The sequence below is a fragment of the Enhydra lutris genome, unplaced genomic scaffold, assembly GCF_002288905.1.
Source record: "Enhydra lutris kenyoni isolate GAN:26980312 unplaced genomic scaffold, ASM228890v2 scaffoldscaffold50, whole genome shotgun sequence".
NCBI lineage: Eukaryota > Metazoa > Chordata > Mammalia > Carnivora > Mustelidae > Enhydra > Enhydra lutris.
Genome location: NW_019154134.1, coordinates 16,609,888 through 16,631,552, shown reverse-complemented (window position 1 = coordinate 16,631,552; position 21,665 = coordinate 16,609,888). Strand labels below are relative to the sequence as shown.

The 21,665-nt window shown below is 40.8% G+C and overlaps 1 protein-coding gene across 4 annotated transcripts in view; it reads right to left on the bottom strand.

Annotated features, from left to right (window-relative positions):
* LOC111156870 (microtubule associated serine/threonine kinase family member 4) overlaps positions 1–21,665 on the bottom strand; it is a 555,459-nt gene that overhangs the window by 166,200 nt on the left and 367,594 nt on the right. For 2 of the 4 annotated variants that reach the window (XM_022517985.1, XM_022517986.1), the window contains exon 1: positions 4,514–4,694. The exons of the other annotated variants lie outside the window; for them this stretch is intronic. In XM_022517985.1, coding sequence (XP_022373693.1) covers positions 4,514–4,605 — 92 coding nt within the window. In that variant the 5' untranslated portion in view covers positions 4,606–4,694. Of the gene's footprint in view, positions 1–4,513; positions 4,695–21,665 lie in introns of those variants that run through there. 4 annotated transcript variants of the gene reach the window in all.

Genomic DNA, 21,665 nt, shown 5'->3' with positions numbered 1-21,665 from the left:
GTGATGTAAGTAATAAAGAAGCTTAAAAAAAGAAGAGAAGCTTGATCGTCTTCCCTCCCCCCACAAAGTTTTTAATCCAAAGGGAGAAAAATGTTATAAAGCTCAGGGGTAACATACAGCAGCCCAGGATTTCTGTCTCCCAAAGCAGCAGGTGAATGGCTCTACTCAGTCGACCTTGCGGAAATAATAGAGGGGCAGAAGAGACAAAGCCAGGTATAAAAAACAAACAACAACAACAAAACAAAACAAAACAAAACAAAAAATCTGTTTCCTGTTCAAGAGGAGTGATGAGATGGGACATCTCTGCCTTCTACCTGATCTAAGCAAGGAAAGCTCCAAGTTTCTCACTTTGGTAGTTCACCTTATTCACAGATGACATGCTTCAAACCCCCAGTAGATGCCTAAACCTGCAGACAGTATTGAGCCCTATATATACACTATGTTTTTTCCTATACATAGATATGGATGATAAAATGTAATTCATAAATTGGGCACAGTAAGAGATTAACATTAACTATTAATAAAATAGATTATAACAACATACTATAAAGCAGTTAGGTGAATATGGCCTCTCTCTGCCTCTTGTGATGATGTGAGATAAAATGTGTGTGTGATGAGATGCAGCGCGGTGAATGACGTAGGCACTGTGACGTGGTCTCAGGCCACTATCATCGGCTTCTGGACTGTGGCTGACCACAGATAACGGGGACTGCAGAAAGTGAAATCAGAGATTGGTGGGGGACGACTGTATTAAGGATTCTGTTAGCTGAAGGTTTTCTGTAGATATCTTTCATTGAGTTGATGAAATTCCCCTCTGTGCTTGGTGTTCTGAGAGTTTTTGTCATGAGTGAGTACTGGATCCTGTGGAGTACTTTTGCCCCATATACTAATCTGATCATGTGATAATCCTTACTTAGCTTCTTTCTTTTTTTTTTTTTTTTAAGATTTTATTTATTTATTTGACAGACAGAGATCACAAGCAGGCAGAGAGGCAGGCAGAGAAAGAGGAGGAAGCAGGCTCCTTGCTGAGCAGAGAGCCCGATGCGGGGCTCGATCCCAGGACCCTGAGATCATGACCTGAGCAGAAGGCAGCGGCTTAACCCACTGAGCCACCCAGGCGCCCCTTACTTAGCTTATTTCTGTGACAGATTATATTGATTGATTTTCTAGTGCTGAACCATCTTTGCATACCTGGGATAAACTGGTCATGATGTCTGTTTTCATTCATTGCTGGATTTGATTTGTTAATAATTACTTGAAAGAACATATGAGGTTTTCTTCCATGCAAATATTCCCTAAAAGTATAAGCTTTAAGACTGTGTCACTTAAACTCATTCATGAAATTTAAATGACAGCAAGGCAAGAGAAAGGATATTTTGAAAGGTTTAAGACTTTATAGAGTATTTATAGATGTTTTCCTAAAATTAAAAGAAGAAAATTTCCCTTTAAATAAAGAATATATGATTAAAAAAATAAATAAATAAACTGCTTCCAATGGAATGTGTAAGTTTTCCAGCAAAACATCGGACCAAGTCAGTGTGCCTCCAGCCAACCTGTTGTCTACCACAGTTAAGACAAAAAACAATGAAGGGAACAGTAAATTGCCTTTGGGATACAGAACAAGGATTGTCATCAGTTCAATACTGTGTAAAAGTCTAGGCCTGAGATTAGGTCTCTATGATCAGATTGTCTCTCTAAGAACCCAGAGAGTTAAAAGGTATAGGCCCACGAGGGCCCAGTTGGAAAAGAAACTTTCAAAGTTTTCCTGTAACAGAGCAAGGCAACAAACCAGTACCATGCTGAACCGGCAAGGCAAATGCAATGGAACCAACCAAAAGGGCTTCCATGATGAAAATGTCTACCATAATATAGACTTAAGGGAAGAATGTGAAACCCTTCCATCTCTCCTTTTTGTCTAAATGGTACACATATCCTACCCCAAAAAGCTCTGAGATGTTCATTCACATGCTCAAGGCAGGATTTACTCTTTGAAGGATGCAAGAAGCTGATATTAAAGAAAAGGTTAAGATGAAGTCCTCTAAATTACAATGTGAATCAGAACAAGTGGCTAGGGAAAAAAAAAAAAGGAAAATGAATGATCTGATGGACAAAGTCAGCAAGTATGCAGAGAAGAAGCTGGGCTTGGGCAGGAGAGATATTCCCAGGGCTAGGGCTCACGCACCTGAGGGTGCAGGATAGATGTCCTCACCTGGACACTGGGTACAGTCACAATGAGACTGGCAAAAGGACAACTTGAGGATGGCAAGGTCCTTTTGAAAGGAGAGCCTTAGGGAACTTGATCAGCCAGGTGCAGAATGGGGTTAAAAGTGGCAGTTGGAGGAGGAGACAGCATTTAGAGCAGTGAAGGCAGGTCACAGAATGGGAAGAGTCTCACTGTAAGCATATGCTACACGCCCTCAGGGAAGGACACAGAGCCGGAATTGATCCCTGTATAATAAGAGAATGCAACAGCTACATACACCGCCCTGGACAGGAAGACAGTTGTCCTTCAAGTTTCCAGATCTCCATAATAAATATAAAGCAGTGCTGGTTCTATGAGACCAATAATAAGTAGATGTGCATAGAGATGATCTTCAGGAAACCTATCTCCAAACTCTAAGAATCCTGGAAATCCCCAGTCACAAAGGCTGGGGCAACCTCCACTAACAGAAGGGAGCGAAGAAAACCCGCCCCCTTTTCTGTTTCACTGAACTGGAAAAAAACCGGGTCCATGGCTTGGGGAATGGGGAAAGGCCTCCTACACTCTTCCACTTTGCTGGGAAGAGCCTAAGTTACTTCAGTTCTTAAGAAGGAACTTAGGACTCGGGCTCTCTGCCAGTGTGAGTGGTCTGAATTGCAGTGTTCTGGATTGGAATGCCCTGGGTTGGAAAGTCAGGGTCAGACTAGCCTGAGAATTCTCTCAGTAATATTATCAACAGGTAGACAGGGCAAAGAAAGGCTCCAAGCCTTTCTTTGGAGAAACACAGGTGTAACGCCAGAGCAGGCCGATCTCTTTGCAAAGTGGCCTCAACTGGGAGTAGAGACCTCATCATAGCAAGGACTACAATGACTCAAATATTTAGGGGCCCCTGACAAACTTGAAAGGCAAGAAGTTATAGAATGTACTGCCACGAAACTTGTGCTCTTATTCATAGATAGCATTATCTCTTTTGCTAATTAGTTGCATTTATTTTGCTGGTCGGGCATGGATGACACATCTTGAATAAAAATGACCAACACCAAAACATCAGGTCTCTAAACATACAGAGCAGAACAAGAAAAGCCTAGTTAACCTTACTTAAATCGAAACTCTAACATGGTTTCATGGGACCAACGTTGTTCAAGTTGTATTAAAGGTAAGTGTGACTTTAAAGTATACTCAGGATCAGACAGAGGTGTGTGTGTGTGTGTTATAGGTGTATATTTGCATGTGCGCCTACAAATAGGGCACATCAGAATATTCCGGGATGCTGCTCAAATCTATGAAACACCAAGGGAAGTTTCGGAAGGAAAATTTACTGAGTTTTCCGAAGTATGAGGTATCTGCATTCCTGCTCCACAAAGTTATGGGCATAACAAAGAGAATACACCATTTTCTGGTGTTCTTTCAACACTGGAGCACAGAGATTATGAAGCTCCCAATCTGATAGGCAGTATCCTGTTTATGTGAGCCACCATTGCTCTTAAACGTGCTCACGGGGACACGAGAGTCAAGTTGCAAAGAAAAACGAAGAACCTAGAGTTAGGCAACTCAGAAGGCAGGCCCCTCTAAAACCACCATAATGCAACCTTTCTGTGCTGGACACAATGGGGAGAGAAGAGAAACACTCCCCTTCAAAATCCTATTCTCTCAATCTGAGTGTCAACAGCTAACTCTGAACTGCCTTTCACTTCTGCCACCAGCTTCAACCAGATTTTAAAATTCTCTTGTCCTCCACCTATTCTGTCAAATACGTTAACAAAATGAAAAGGCCAGCCTGTATTAGGAATAAATGTCAGCAAACCAGTTAAAAAAAAAAAAGGCAAAGTTATGCAGACCTGTCTCTTTTAAGCAGACAATACGAAACAGGCTAACTGGAGCTATCTTTGCATTGCACATCTGCATCTTATAAAGGTCAAATATTTAATAGGAAGGAACATCTGAAAGGCTCTACAAAGGGAAGCAGAAGCCTCCAGTGCCTGAGTGAGGGAAAGGGATGGATCTGATCAGATCAGAGACAAAGTATCTCTCCTCCTCCCTTTTACTCCCCCCTCCGCTCAGTACTCACGCCCTTCTCACCCACATTTCAAAAGAACAACTGGAGAAGCACCAGCAAGTAGGATTCCGCAGGAAATCCGCGAGGATGACAGATAGAACACCTGAAACAGGGGCCCCCTGGCAGGGTAGAAACTTTTCGAACTGTCGCCCAGGAAACAAAACCCCAGCTGCTAAGGGGCTTTGGGCAGCGTGGCTGCCGCCAAAGCCAACATGTTCCCTCTCCAGGCAAAGTATCGCCGCGTTGTTGTTTTTTACCTTTGTGTTCGCCGAAGCCTGTTCCCACTCCTCAAATGAGGCAAAGTAAAGTTTGAGAGCACAGTCCAAAAATTGGGGTCAGACATATCCATTTCTTTCTCTCTTCAATTCACTGCGGGTTCAAGGCCATAAGGCCAAACCAGGGAGGGGGCGGTAAAACGGAAAAATAAAATAAAATAAAAGACGAAAAAAAGAAGAAAAATATCCCAATTATCTACTCGCTCCCTCCAGAGGAAACGTGCTGTGAACTGTGATCTCAAGAACATGGAGCCCGTCTGAAAAGTACCCGTCCTAGCCTTTAATTAACGCACAGCCATTTCTCCCAGGTTCAGGAAACTTATTTCCTCCTGGGTTTGCCCTCTCCTGGCCAGCCCTGGGCAGCTATAAACAGTAATTACAAGAGTTGGGCCGTGCGTTCTGCACAAAATGCTGTCTGTGTGTGATTCAGTCCAAGGTACTTTGTCATCTGTTTGGCAGATACCATTTGCAGCTCCTGCGGGGGGGTGACGTGGGGGGGGGCGGGATGACTATTTTAAGTCTCTGGTTCCGGGAGGCTGTTGCTTATCAGCAAACCATTCAACATCCGAACATGCCCAGTGCCGAGTTTCCTTTTGGTATCTACATACAAGGAGAAGAACTGAAATACAAAAAGCGCCTCTTCTCCCCCTTTGCAAAAGGAAAAAAAAAAAAGGAAACTTACAAGCACTTTTAGAAAACTGGCCTATAGGCGGACTAGAACAGGACACCTTTGTGCAGCCCGGCGGCCAGGCGCTGGTTGCGGAGGGGAGGAGGCTCCCCACCCGCAGACACTCCCCCGGGAGCGGGGCCTCATGGGAAAGGGGGCTGGCGGTGGTGGGGGGGCTCCCGTGTGCGAGCCCCGGAGCAGCCCGGACCCCAGCATCCTCTGCCCCCACGCGCCGCGCCCCCGCCCCCAGCTCGCGGCCCGAGATGGATCATTCCCCCCCAAATAAATCCAGCAGCCGCCAGCAACCGGTGAGGCGAGCGTGGCGCACACCTGAAGGCTGGTCTGTGATTCACGGCAGAATGGATCACCATGTAAACACTCCTAGGAAGTGAGTAATTACTCTTCACCCGGACGCCGTTTGCAGGAAAAGCACGCCGATGGGATGCCACACTCACCCAAAACCTCAGTCAACTATATTTATGAGTTTACATTCATTTGATGAATTACGACAGGCACACCTGTTTGGCTTCGTGGACTGCAGACACCGCCAGGGAATGGTGAGCTACTATCTGCGAAGACACTACTTGGCATTTATTTAACAAATGCTCGATTATTTCCCTTCCACGTGTGTTCAGACTTGAGGGAATGAAAGGCAAGGTTGAATCCATGTTTCTGTCGTTCATCTTGAAGAAAGGCATGGAATTCAAATAACTTCCCAAACTGACAAATGCTTGTGTGAAAGTCTATGAAGGAAAAAAAAATTAGAATTTAAATTAGCTGCCTTAAATCTGGCATAACAGGGTGAGAGCTACTAAATTTCACAAGACTTTAATAAAAAAAATCTCATAAAAAATGGTTTAGTTCACCTACTAAATACTGGAAACTTGCTTACAGAAATATGAGGGGGGGGAGATCAGCTGACAAAGGGCGGGGGTAAACAAAGAACAGAAGTGTACTTTGGGATCCTCTCTATCTCTTATGACTCCTGAAATATTTTCACCCCAAGGGCTCTAGGAATTTTTGATAATCATTATTTTACAAATCCATATTACACATTACCTCCTGAAATTCTCACTGAGCCTCCTTGGATCCTTGGTATCTACTAAGATAGACAAAAGCAGCAATTTTTCCTCAATTTAACAAGTGACAAAATATACTTCACCAGACACTTAGGAACTTGCTTTTGTATGTTTTGTTCCATACTAAGCCATTTCTTCTCCTCCCCCTCCTTTTTTAAAGTTTTTAAGTTCTTAAAAGGGTATTTTTTAAAGGCTGACAGAAAGACAGTACTACCCATGTTCCAGCACTGTTTGTCAACCTCATTCCTTGGACATGTGAGGGTGCATAATTCTTTGTTCTGGGGGTTGTCTTGTACATCGGAGGACCTTTAGCAGCACGCCTACCTCTACCCACTAGATGCCAGTTGCGACAATCAAAAATGTCTACAGACATTGCCAAGTATTTCTTAGGGGGCAAAATCACCCCCTGGCTGAGAACTACTACTGCCTTAAATAAAGCCTCCCTCAGAGAAAGGGAGCGCAGAGCATTGGTGAAGAGCAAAAAACTTGGGTCTGAATTCTGGATCCAATAGTTAACTATGAATTAAGATAAGTCACTTAATCTCTGTCCATTTCCCCCATTGGGGGGGGGGCCACATGATAGGACCAACTTTTAAGAGATCAACATACATAAGTGAGATGACATATATAAGCCCCTATAAGCAGTGTTGAGAACACACTGCACATAATGTCAGCAGTACACAGAAGTTAAAAGAATGCAATGCTGAGGGGTGTAGGAATAGAGCAGAGGACACCGCACACCATGTCCTCTACTTTCATGGTGGCCAGAATATGCCTCCACTGAGGTGTAAACAAACTGTTTACTGCTGTCTTCCCTACTAGCCTGTGAGTTCCTCAAGGCTGTGGTCATGTTTTACTGATTTCTCTGTTTCCAAGATCTGACAGTTCCCGATTTATATAAGCAGTTAGTAAATACTTTTTGAATGGAGATGCTTCAGATGCTTGGGCTTCCCTCAAAATGCCCTAAAATTATCGGTATTAGCAGGTCAACTGACTTGTCAAAGAATCTTAACTCCTTATGAATCCCGTGAACATACTTTTAAGTTCTAAAGAATTTCTCCCATTGACTAATTTTTACCTACACTCTGTAACTGAAAACAGAAGTCCTATAATTCCTCACGTCACAACCAAAACTAAGAGAAACCCTCTTTGGATCCCACTCACTACCTGCATCCCCAAAGGTAAGCCCAGGGAATTTTGTGTGCTGAGTTAATAGGTACTCGAGTTTAAGAAGGAAAATTACATAGTAGAGACTGCCCAGAGAAGAACCATCAGGATGGTGAAAGGAGACATGAAAGTGTGGCTATCTACATCACATGGTGAAGAAACTGTGTTCCAAGTGCAGAAAGAGAAAATTTGGGAAGCTTGACAGTGGTCTTTGAATACTGAAATAACTATTATGTGGAAGAGTCTTCGGATCCAAAGATGAAAAGGGCTGATAGGCCAAGAGAGGATGTCCTATAAAAGTGTCTGAGTAGAGGTAACTTGAAGGAGATGCAGTTCACAGAATTCAAGTTCTGGATGGTTCCAAGAACTAATGACTCTGTAGCTCCCAAATCCTATATTCTATTTCTTCTAGAAAAGCCCTTTTATTTGGGCAATACCCATTAACAATGATAACTAAAATGGGTAAATGAGTACATAAAACATTTTTTCTTCTTTTGATTGAATGATAAATATTCTGGTCTGTGAGCAGATGTCATTACAGCCGCTACTCTGTACATTCTGGGTAATCCATCCTGCAGATTTTCAAAGGGATGGGTAAAAACACATTTTTTTTAAACTACGTATACTTAAACATGTGTTTTGCACTTAGGTGGCTTGGGAAAATTGGGGTTGTATCCAAAATGAAAAAATAAAAATAGGTAAAGTAATGAGGAGCCAGAAATGAACTACTTAACACAGTGAAAGTGGCTGATACATTCCCACATTCATTTAAGATAAGAGTAGGTGTGACACTCAAGTGTAACTTGTCTTCTAACCTGTTTGACTTGATTTGGGAACCTATGATTCAGAAGCTAATGCAGTTAGCAAACACAAGAATTAAAATTGTCAGAACTACTGACATTTTCCTACAGAGGAATAATTATACGGGCTACAACTATAGTTTGGTTGCAAGTACAGTGAAACTGGCTACTAAACTAAGAGGAAATTGAAATTAATGGAAATTCTTAAGACTATAACTGGTCTAAGTCAATATACAGATATTCAAGATTTTCTACTTATTGCACAATAACTGAGCCTACACAGTAATGGACAAGCTTTGTGATCCAGAATGCTCACTCATTTAATCAGATGATATTATGAGCCATTGTTTTTATAAGAAAGGTAAATGACAAAGAAAAATAAGCTTCTCACGATACTGAAATGCTGGCTTAGAATGAAATGAGTAGTTAAGAATGCGTCAAATTCTTCATTGTTCACCTCCCTCCTATATACAAAGAAGCCCCATGTTCTTTTCACTTACTTGAATTCTCCCATCCACTTGGTACCCTCTGCCCCATGCCCACTCAATAGGGTTCCCTCCCACCCTCCACAGAACAGCAGATAATAATCCCCAGAGCCTTCCTTGAACTTCAACACTGTGGGAGACTAAGCTTTCTAACGCAGGTGTGCAGCCCGGGAATCCGTCAGCTCCCTGCATTGACACTCTGGCTATAAGGCCAATTCCAATGAGACGACACCAGGAAAAGTGGTGTTGATACCGAGTTCCCAATATATTCTACCTAATCTTGGCCTCCTCTGGGGATTGTGCTATAAACTAACTCTGATTTTCATCCAACCCCGTTTTTAGAGCACCTTGAAGTGACTATTTCCCTAACACTGTCCATATGTATAGGTCTGCCTTGTTCACCTTCTAAATGCTGCCTTGTGAATTGAAGGGCAGAAGTGTGAGCAGCAAACTGTCTGACCTCAATAAGCCATCCTTGTAATCATGGCACATATTAAGAAATAAAGCTTAGGGGCGCCTGGGTGGCTCAGTGGGTTAAATCCTCTGCCTTTGGCTCAGGTCATGATCCCAGGGTCCTGGGATCGAGCCCCGCGTCAGGCTCTCTGCTTCACAGGGAGCCTGCTTCCTCCCCTCTCTCTCTCTGCCTGCCTCTCTGCCTACTTGTGATCTCTCTGTCTAATAAATAAAATCTTAAAAAAAAAAAAAGAAATAAAGCTTAAAGGCTGAGCTAGAGATGTGAAGAAAGTTGCATCAAAGTGGAGTAGGTTGAAAGAAAACTCTACTAGTGTTATTAAACTTTTTTTTTTTGCTCACATTACTAAACTATGAAAGAAGATAAAAGAGATAAATGAAAATTATCATGTAGGGATAAATGTGAATGCCCAATAAAAGGAGATGGATAATAAGGAGGTTACATCATCCTTGGAATATGAAAAAATATTAAACAATATCACAAGGTAGATTCACATTTACAGAGTGAGGAGATAAAACAACAGAAACACAATTAAAATGATTACTATTTCTTAACAGGTTGAGCAGAAAACTGCGTGATCCCAAGGGCTGGCTGAAGGATAAGACCCAAGAGAGCAAAGGGCAGGGTGGAGACTAACTAGAATGGGAAGAGAACATAACATTGTCCTCAGGTACTTCTTGGACTCTAGGAGAATCATTGGCTCAGAAATGTAGCAAATAACCAGTAACTTTAAAAAAAAAACCAAGAGGAGAGAACAGATGAATATAGACCATGGAGTACTTAACCCTCACACTGGTGACTCCTTGATGGGTAGGACAGAAAAGTGGAGGAGAACATGCGTGATGACAGTCCAGCATACAGGACCAGGTTCGGTTGCACGATCACTGTTTGCAAGCACGTCACCCTAGCTCTCTGCCCTCTGCCTTACCAGCAAGCGAAGGTCCTGGGAGAAGCTGCACAGTCAGGCTGACAGAGCTCTACCCCCTGTGACAGGAAGGACAGAAAAGGTCTATCACCCTTATGGGGCTGCTGCAAGGGTCATCCTACAGGAGATGACAGGGAACCAGAGATGACTGTGTCACTCCATTCTAAACCAGCTGTCTGCAAGATCCGCCAATAAGTGACACAGAGTCGTAGCCCTAACAGAGCTAAGCAACCCAATTTGGGAGCAGAGAACATGGCTTGGAGATCAAACACCTCATTTGACAAATGGGAAGGCTAACTCTTGTCTTTAACACCAAACTTCTTGCCACTTGTTCTAGGCAGCCTTCCTTTGAGGTTCCCTATCCCTACTGTTGAGTATCCCTCTACTGGCCTCTGCTCCTGACAGCTTCTATAGGGAAAATGTTCTCCCACTGTATCAAAATCAAAATCTGTTTGCAGATCAATCCCCATCAGAATAAGAGCCCCTTAAGGGAAGGGCTCTATCCCCTTCATCTTTCAATCCTCAATACAACCATTTGTATGAATGTTGAGAGAAGGGAGAAAAGGAAAAAAGATTTGCTCAGGGTTAAAATGATACTCGATAGCAAAGTCAGGTATAGAATCCTGATATTTTGGAGACTCAGTTTGTACATGTTTTAAAAAGCTTTTTTTGATCTAGTCCTCCTAAATTTCATGACTCCACTGCTGTAGCTATTAGGCAGGTCTATTGTCTCAGATTTCAAAATCTCAGAAAATAGAGACTGCGCATAAATAGTTTTATGTATGTACACATATATATACATATAATTAGTTTATATGAAATACTAACTGTTTTTTGCTTGTAACAGTGACCTCCAGATTGTAATCATTGCATTAGTCTCTCAATCTGGAATTAACTTCAAGGACATGGAGTTTCTTGATCCAGAAGCCTGGGTCTAAGGTTCATCATTTCTTCTGCGGTTCCTGAGCATGAATTACAGTGCAATTATCACAAGTGTCAATTTGGTTTAAGTGGGTCAGGGTAGTTATATTTAGCCCTTTGGTAGCCGACACTAAGACCTGTCTGTAATGTAAGATTAAAGTTAATTTATCAGTTCTCCTTTTCTTGAATATTTTTCCAGGTCAGACATCTAAAGTTATGGAAAATTGTGCCACTAAAATAAGAGGTAAGGTTTCCATCAAAGTACCACATAGGGAGTATATATAGACTGAGGTAGAAACAATGTGCTTCTGCTAATAGTAAGAATTTTAGTCGATTAGGCAAGTTGATTTACATTATTCCACAAATCAGAGACTGTTATTTTAGGGAAGACACAAAATATTTTAGATAAGGAGTTCTCAGGCAAGCCTCTAGTAAGTTAGGTCATTTTCATTACCAACAAAGATTTTTATTATTTTTTAAAAAGATTTTATTTATTTGACAGACAGAGATCACAAGTAGGCAGAGAGGCAGACAGAGAGAGAGGAGGAAGCAGACTCCCCGCCGAGCAGAGAGCTGGATGCATGTGGGGCTCCTTCCCAGGACCTTGAGATCATGACCCAAGCCGAAGGCAGAGTCTTTAACCTACTGAGCCACCCAGGCGCCCCCCCCAACAAAGATTTTTAAAGAAACATTAATCCACAGAATAAATAAATGTTTAGAATGAAAAGTGTTCAGTCTAACTATTCTTGTAGAAATGCAGTCAAAGCATCAATTAAATATTTTTACCTGTTTAAGTGGCAAAGTTGAAAAAAAAAAGACCATCAGTGGTGGTGAGAGCATGAGAACATAAGTTCTCTCTATTAACTATTGGGAAAGCTATCTGGAGAATGAAAACATACATACATGTACGCACACACACACACCCGACACATATATCACCTATACACAGACACACACACACATAAATGTACATGTCTGCTACATATGTATACATATAATACACACATACAAATAGACATTTTAACCATAACTGACATCTTGGAACTTACACAAATACAACCAACTGTATACACAAACATTTATGCATATGGAAATTAATCTCAGAATTCCTTATAAAAGCACAGTATGGGTGACAAAAACTAATGATACAACATGTTAACAAATGTAACTCTATTAGGGCAAATGCTAATAAAAACCAAAAGAGCCATAAAATAAAATACTATGAAACCAATAAGAATAGTAGATTCCAGTGATATCCAGATTCTAATCCCTGGAGCCTGTGAATATGTTACCTAATATGTCAATAGGAATTTTGAAGATGTGATTAAATTAAGGGTCTTGAGATGGAGAGATTTTCCTAAATTATGAAGGTGGGCCCTAAATGTAGTGTCTTTATAAGAGGGACACAGAGGGAGATTCAACTGTAGAAGAAGGCACAGTGGCACAAGCAAGATGCTAGGTTGCTGGCTTTGATGATGGACGAAGGAATGAAAGGAATGCGCAGAATTCAGCTCATGAAAGAAGCTGGGAAAGTCAAGAAAACATATTCTACCTTACTGTTTCTGGAGGGAGCTCAGCCCTGCAGACACCTTGATTTTAGCCCAGTAAGACTGATTTCAGACTTCTGGCCATTAGAACTCTAGGAGAATAAATACATGTTGTTTGAAACCATACATCTTGTCATAATTTGTTGCAGTAGCCATAGGAAACCAAGACCACGTTTGTAAAGTATACATAATGGGAAACGCTCCTGAAATGTGTTTAAAAAACAAAATGGAGCAGTTAGGATATAACTTGCTTATAATATACATGAAAGTATATGAATACAAAAGTGAACTAAACAAATTATTTTTCATGGCCATCTGTAAGTGTGGAATTATGGTTGATTTTATTCCTTTATACATACATACATACATACGTGTGTGTGTGTGTGTGTGTGTGTGTGTGTGTGTGTGTGTGTATTCTTTTTTACAGTGAATCCTATTATTTTTAATTAGGAAAAAAAAAAAACAAAACTCCAATCCCAGAAGCCACGTATGTGACAGTCCTTTTACCATGACCTGAAAGTTCATGTTCCGGCGAATTTTAGATTACTGTGAAGTTTACAAACTTTAAACAATGTGCCTTTATTTTTTTATTTTTTTTTTTAAAGATTTTATTTATTTGACAGAGATCACAAGTAGGCAGAGAGGCAAGGCAGAGAGAGAGGAGGAAGCAGGCTCCCCACGGAGCAGAGAGCCCAATGTGGGGCTTGATCCCAGGACCCTGGGATCATGACCTGAGCTGAAGGCAGAGGCTTTAACCCACAGAGCCACTCAGGCGCCCCACGATGTGCCTTTACATGGACATTTTCATAAAACTGGATTGGCATCTTTTAACAAAATAAAATGCAAATGTGAAAGCTCTAAAAACCTTAGAAATACTAACATTGCTTTAAAAATGAAGTCTTTCCTACTCCCAGGAATTTCAGAATATAAAAATGAAAAATAACTGCTTCTACATATAAATCCTTACCTGTCTATGGCAACTGGGCAAATGGGTATTTTCAAAACTGACTGGGTTATAAATCCATACAGAGCTGTGTTTTGGGTTGAATATATATGTTGTTATTTGCAGACTGGTCAGGCTGTGCATTTTATGTGACCAATTCTGAATTCCAGAATTATTTCATTGTGCTGTACATGAAGACTTTCTTCTTTCATTGCTCAGAACATTTACTTTTTTAAAAAAGATTTTATTTATTTGAAAGAGATAGAGAGAGTACAAGTGGCGGGCGGGGGGGGGGAGATGGGCAGAGGGAGAAGCAGTTCTTCACTGAACAGGGAGCCCAATGCAGGGCTTCATCCCAGGACCCTGGGATCATGACCTGAGCCGAAGACAGACGCTTAATGACTGAGCCACCCAGGCGCCCCCAAAATCATTTACTTTTGATAAAGCAAGCTCCATTTTAATATTGGCCAAATGGTATGCAGTAAAAAAAGATGTTCCTAACTTCAAAATATTATATTATCTGTAATTTGGGATTACCTCTCCCCTCTCCCCAGCAAACACAAACTTGTTATTTCCCATGTTGCTAGATAATTTAGATTTTACTGTTTTTACTTAGCTGGATTATGAGGACTGAAAGGCACAGACCAAGTTTCTGGCAACCAAAGAAACATTCTTTGAACCAATGTATTGTAAGACACATCACAGAAGATAACTATATTAAAGTTAATAGTTATAAAAAAAAAACTTTCAAAAAGAAGTTATTCCAGGTTTAAGAGCTATAGCAACAGTCAATCATGTCATCCAATATAGTGGCAGTTGGGTGATAGACGAGTGATCGCCACAGGTGGCTTTCAGCTCATGAAGCACATGCAGAATTATAAAGAATGCTAATACAACAATGACAAAAGAAAGTCAAGTCCAGACCAGATGACACGTACACCGCAGAAATAGAAAACTCAAGAGAGTAGGAAAAAACTGACTTAAATGTAACAAAAATACACTAGTTGGGAACATAAGAAATTGAGAGAAAAATCAATGAAGTTCTCACTATCCATAAAGTTAAAAAAAAAAAAAAAGAGTGCAGATTTTCACATTGTATGGGGCCATCTGGTAAAGGCCTCCATTATCTCTTGCTTGGATTCATAAAATGTCCTCCTGCTCCCCACTCCAAACTGTTCCTTCAAAACCGCCGGCGCTAATGTGTGCACACAGTCATTTGACCCTCCCTCTCTCCCCTGAAAGTTCAGTGGTTCCCGCACTGTTCTAGCAATATTCCTTCAAGAACAGTTTCTGTCCCACCATCACTGAATTACCGGCGTGCAGATTTGTGGAGGCTTCTCCACACCCACGGACTGAGGATTTCTGGGCATGAAGCCCAGGAATCTGCATTCCACCTAAGTGCCTGGAGGGGGGGGTGGGTGGAGGTCTTCTGCACATTAGAGTTTGAGAGGTTCTTCGTAGGAAAAAACAAAACCTCTTTAAATGGAATACTTTATAAATACAGAGCCTTACTGCTTTTGCCTCATACTTTGACACATGTCCCTTTGTGGTTTATGCTTCAATAATAAAAAAGTATGTACTTGTCAGAAAAAGTGAATTACTTTCAGCTCCCCAGATGCAGGAGCTGCTCCATACCTCACTGCCTCATTGCCTTTGCACATCCTGTTCCCAGTTCCTAGAATTTCCATCTCCTCTGCCTGGAAAACTTCTGCTCATCTTTCAAGTGAGAGATGAAAGGTCACCTCCCCAGCTAAGTCAGTCTGACCTTCTCTTGAAGACATAAGAGGTTTCCCTCCTGGATCTCGAATGAACTTTATACCTATACATGCCTCTTTTAGAGCATTTTACTAGAGCACAATTGTCTACAGGTCCAATTCTCCATGAGGCTTTAAGCACTCTGAGTACAAGGATAGTTTCTATTCATCTGTGTAAGTCTCTAAGTACATCAGAGATACCCAGTAGGCTTCATGGATACAGACACATTATACTGTAAGGTTTAAAATACACACACACACACACACACACACACACACCTCTGTTATTTATTTTTTCTATTTCTCTAACTTCTACTTAGAAGCCCTAGGGGGATGTTTCCAAAACCATGTTGCCTTTTGACAATTGGCTGGATGGCTTTTCTTTTAAAGCACTGTCATTAAGGACAACCTTCATGATTATTAAGAAAAAGAACAATGAAAATTTAAGACTGATTTTTAGGCAGATTTTAATGGCTCATTAAGAAATGAACCAAAAAAAAAAAAAAAACCACTATTAGCTTTTATAATCCATCACAAGTATGGCTTAAGTCAAGTGTTACTCTGCCGCCTCTGAAAAGATAACTAAAAATGCAGAGTGACCTTTTTCCAAGGCTGAAAACTCAACCCTCCTGGGGACAGGATCAACATGTGTGCCCCCGCCTCCGCACACCCTCCTCGCCCACTGCAGTGAACAGATGACAATTTTGAGTACCAAGGCCAGAGTGTTCAAGGTCTGCAACCTGTTGGCCATCACTTCAGAGTCCCAGGCTCTAAGCTCTGGTATGTCAACCTGTTCAGCAAAACTCTCCCTCCCATTCAGGAGGAACGGACACAGCCGATCTGTTTCTTCTTCTAGCACCTCTCCTCCTCTTTGGCAAATGCCCATTTCTACATCTTGATCTTGCTTGTATACCACAGTCAACCAATCCCATCTAGGGGTCTAAGAATTAACCTTTGTTTGTTTTTTAGGGACAGCGTCGGGGAGGGGCGGAGGGAGAGGGACAGAGAGGATCCCAAGCAAGCACCACACTCAGTGAGCGGCCTGACCCAGGGCTTGATCCTATGACCCTGAGATCACAGCCTGAGCCAAAAATCACGAGTTGGATGCTGAACCAACTGAACCACCCAGGTGCCCCTACAAATTAACATTTTTATTGATAATATTGAAGATCTAACTCTCTGACAGGGTTTATATACAAAAGGGAATGAAAAGTTTTAGAGAAAGGTACAAGGAGGAGGGCAGAGTCCACTCATGACTGTAGGAGTGTGTTTAGTGAATGACGTCCATCTGAATCTGGAGATGGGCTCCTCGAGAGCAATGGCCACTAAGTCAACTCCCCAGCCCTCTTCACTAGAGAAAAATAGAAGTGAAGCTGTAAAACTCTGCAGTGAGAGGGCTATCAGGCCCTGATGCCGATACTACTGTATGACTTTTCACACACATGTCAAGGGTAGATGGCTTATTTACTAATTATGCAGCCACCAGAAATGATCATCACAAATTATATAACAGCACAGTAATACATTACATGGAAAAAAGTATTTCAGAAGTAGCCTAACTATGGTATGATTCCCATCTCACAAAGCATATATGCATACTTGAAAGGATTTGCATATATCATGGGAAACTGGAAAGAATTCATCCTAAGTGATTTATTTTACTCTTTCATTTCTGTTATTTTTGTTTTAATATATATGAAAGCACATCATATGTGTTAACAGTATTTGCTAGTCTTTAGGTAACTTGCTTCATTATCACATCAAATTGCTTTCATGCGAACTCATCTTCCAGCTCCCTGCAAACAACACTGCTGGATACAAAAACAGACAGAAAAGGTAGTAGGGCCCAGGCTGTCTCTGGGGGACACTTAGGGAGGGACAACTTCAATTGTTCAAAAATAGTGGACAATAAACTGCTGGGGGCTCAAAAATAAACATAATCATCAATGAGCATTTTGGGTGGCATGGTGACAACATCAAAGCCCTTTCTCTCGCCTTCAAAAGAATCATTTCTTTTATTTACCCTTTGTTAGTGCCTAGTACCACAGCTTTAAAAACATTACTGTGGAGTTCATGGCTCAGAAAAATTGATTCAGTGATTCTGTCCCAGAAATGGAAAGAGGTATGCTTCAGTGAGCTGCCAGGTATCTGCAGGACACCTAAAAACAACACATTATTTGTTATTGTCAGCTTTAATGGGGAGCAAAGCCTACTGCATTTAACTTACATAACTGCAGAGCTCTGGTCTCCCAAATTACAAAGGACATTTTAGGGGGTGCTTATAAAACATAAAACAGGCAATGGAAGTTCTGGCTGGGTCTAATATCCATCAGTCAACATATGGTCTATGGGTTAAGCCCATCCGTTAACGTAAGTATCCAAACAAAGACAATTTTGGAGGGTAAGGGGAAAAGAAGTCTTTGTAGTGTTTCATAAATATAAGTCATGATATAAATTACCAATTTTTTTTTTCAATGAGCTGCTTCTAAGGGAAGCAAACAAAAGAACAGGTGGAAAACAATAAACAAATGAACAGACCAGAGCATGGAACCCAGACAGCCATCTTCATAGACGCACACTAAGTGTGGGGAAAATGTCATGCCTAGAATCTGTAACATACCTCTCCTACCCAGCTTACTACTTAGGAGTAAATTAGGGCATAACTGCTTCTTTGAGTAGAGTTGGAATTTAAGGTCCTGTATTTCAGAGTCATGTCTTAGAATCTTTCACTGACACAATTTCAAATCATGCTTCTTTTTCTTTTTCTTTTTTTAAAGATTTTATTTATTTATTTGACAGAGAGATCATAAGTAGGCAGAGAGGCAGGCAGAGAGAGGGGGGAGACAGGCTCCCTGCTGAGCAGAAAGCCCCATGTGGGGCTCGATCCCAGGACCCTGAGATCATGACCTGAGCCAAAGGCAGAGGCTTTAACCCACTGAGACACCCAGGTGCCCCTTATTTTTATTTTTCATCCAAAGAATCAGCATTTCAGGAGGGAATGACTAAATCATAACATGCTATACTCCTAGAAAATTCCAGTAAATAAAAAATAAATATATAACATGTTTCCCCAATGAAATTACAACTAATCTACATGTCAGATTCCAGGAAACTAGAACAGATCCCTACCTACAAGTTTCCAAGACCAGTTAAGTAATTAAAAAAAAAAAAAAATCTCAGAGACTAATATGACCAGATACATTTATCATGAAGTGAGAGATGAAGTAATAGAGAATAGTTGTGGTCATATGGCTCTTTAAATTTGGGTATGAAAACTGACTTCATAAATAGAATACACTTCTAATGAAAGTTTATTTCTGATTTCAGAACAACTAATTGAGTTTCCAAGGCCATATAAAAATTTGTATCAATTTCTTTGTTAAGAAAGAATGAGCAAAACAGGAGTAAGAGAAATCCCCTGATAATCTATAAATTTCATCTTATGTAATTATTTTAACTTCCTGTCACAGTGAAGCTTCCCTGGAGCTATCAACACCTGGCAAACCTGAAGTCTGAATTTCACTTCTTCTACATCTCCCTATGAAAGCTGTGCGGGCGGGGGCCTGGGTGGCTCAGTGGTTAAAGCCCCTGCCTTCGGCTCAGGTCATGATTTCAGGGTCCTGGGATCGAGTCCCGCATCGGGCTCTCTGCTCAGCAGGGACCCTGCCTCCTCCTCCTGTCTCTCTCTGCCTGCCTCTCTGCCTACTTGTGATCTGTCTGTCAAATTTTAATAAAATAAAATAAAATAAAATAAAATAAAATAAAATAAAATAAAATAAAATAAAGAAAGCTGTGCGGGCTTGCTGGAGAGGGAAAAAAAAAAGTCCTAAGGGAGAGATCTAGAATAAAGCTACAAAAGCAAAATTCTTAGTGTGCGTGTGCGTGTGTGTGTGTGTGTGTGTGTGTGTAGTCTTTGACTATTCTGTGATTGACTATTGATAAAAAAAATATTAATGGAAATGGGACTTGGGATACAAGTATTTTATTTTTTAATTTTTTAAAAAGATTTTATCTATTTATTTGACAGACAGAGATCACAAGTAGGCAGAGAGGCAGGCAGAGAGAGGAAGGGAAGCAGGCTCCCTGCTGAGCAGAGAGCCTGATGCAGGGCTTGATTCCAGGACCCTGAGATCATGACCTGAGCGGAAGACAGAGGCTTAACCCCCTGAGCCACCCAGGCAACCCAAGTATCATTTTATTTATTTATTTTTATTTTTTTTTTTTAAAGATTTTATTTATTTATTTGACAGAGAGAGATCACAAGTAGACAGAGAGGCAGGCAGAGAGAGAGAGAGAGAGAAGCAGGCTCCCTGCTGAGCAGTGAGCCCGATGCGGGACTCGATCCCAGGACCCCGAGATCATGACCTGAGCCGAAGGCAGCGGCTTAACCCACTGAGCCACCCAGGCGCCCCCAAGTATCATTTTAAAAAGGGATTTAAGATAGTCTAAAAATTCTTTCCTGTTTCAACAGAAAATATTGATCATGTTTTACTTATTCTAGAAAAAATATTTCCTTCTTCCTTGGTTGAAACAACTTTGCCTAGTGTGAATATTTATTTAATTGCATATTGTTGTTTATCTGCAACTATATTTCTTTCCTCAGAAGAGTTGGTTTCAAAATGTCAGTGGGGGAAAACAGTAACAATTTACCATATAAAATAACATTTTTCACACAGCTATACCTTGTGTGTCAATATAGCTTTTGGCTAGACCCATACATGGAATTGCTGCTGTGCCTCCATTCCCAAATACCACAGACTCGGCTCAATTTGCTTGAACAATTCTGGGTCACCACATACTTCCATGGGACAGTGAGAACTTAAACTTATCAAGGACTGGACAAAATCACTCTGAAGACAAATTTTCTCCCCAAATGTTCTTACTGTTACAATTTTTTTTTTTTAAATAAAAATAACTGGCTTCCTTACAGAAAAATAAATAGCCCCAAGCAAATGATACACAAGAAAGTGTGAGGAAACACAGAGATGGTTTAAAGGTGCTTCCGAGAATTGAAAAGAGGCAAAATTCAGGAACAATTTTTAAATGTCAAGGTTCTAGGGATCTTACCTTTCCAAGCCCCATCTGTCATAGTGTCAAACATTCCTGCATCTCACATTAAGCCTTTTCTCCTGTGAAACATGGTGTGAGTATTTTCTGTTTGCTGCATTTCTAAGCAATCATCACACATACTTGGGAATTCTTATGAGATGGAAAGATTTAAAATAGAAACTGTCTCCAAAAGTTTCATTTTTGTGATTGTTAAATTTAATGATTAACAGAGTTGATGTTATGTTTTCAGACAAATATCTTGTTTCCTCTAATAAAGCTGTGAGCCAACAACCTGATTCCCGGTAGGTTAAAATGTAAAAATAATATATGTTTTCATGGATAATGCTACAAAATATGGTAAAAATTTTGCTTCTGTGGCTTTCCTTTTGTTTTGTTTTGAACCAAAGTATCTTCCCCTTTGCAGACTTAAATTGGTCATAGTTCCATGAATGTCCCCTTATGTATGCACAGAACGTGGGGTGTATATGGGGTGGCAGTGCCACAGAGCGGCTGATGACATGGACTGGAGCCATTGCCCAGCTTGTGATCACAGCATCAGTACTTAGAGTTATGGAATGTTGGGTAAGTTATTCAACCTCTAAGTGCCTTAGTGTCCAATTCTGCAAAATTATAATTATACTTACCTCATATGACTGTTGCTAGGATTATGCTCGTAGTTTTTAATGCTGAAAGCACTGCCTGGCATTTTAAAAGTATTAATCAAGCTACTGTTACTTCACAACCAGCAGATGAAGTGCATCTGAAAGAACCACTCATTTTCCCCAGCAAAGCTGCTCATTAACAGGGAGCTGTCTTGAAGAAATGGACAGACCCCACATTTTGGGCAAATGTCAAGACAAACCAAGTCCTCTAGATCAATGTCCTTAGTTCTTTCTTTTCCTTCCCACAGATTCTTCTCAGGAATAGGGGCAGGGGTGGTCCCAATGGTAAGGATAACTCCATCTGGGTTAAAGGTCAATGAAGAGGAACAGAATCACAGAGATTAAAGACCTCTCCCCAGAACAAATAATAGAGTCACTTCCCTCTAGTGGCTGAGATACAAAATTACAACTGCCCCAGCCAAGTACAATTCTTAAGATGTGTTGTAATGGAAATAATTCAGAGGATGGTAAAGTGAAAAGCCAATTTTAAGCCAGTGGGGAGTAAGATACAGAATAACAAACCACTGAGGCTTTTTAAAAAAATAAATATTAGACATTTGCACAGTGTCATAATTATTAACCTTAACATCACAAAAAGAACAATTTTAATTAAATGTAACCCCACCATAAGTATTTAATACCTACTTCAGTGTCCTCTAAGTA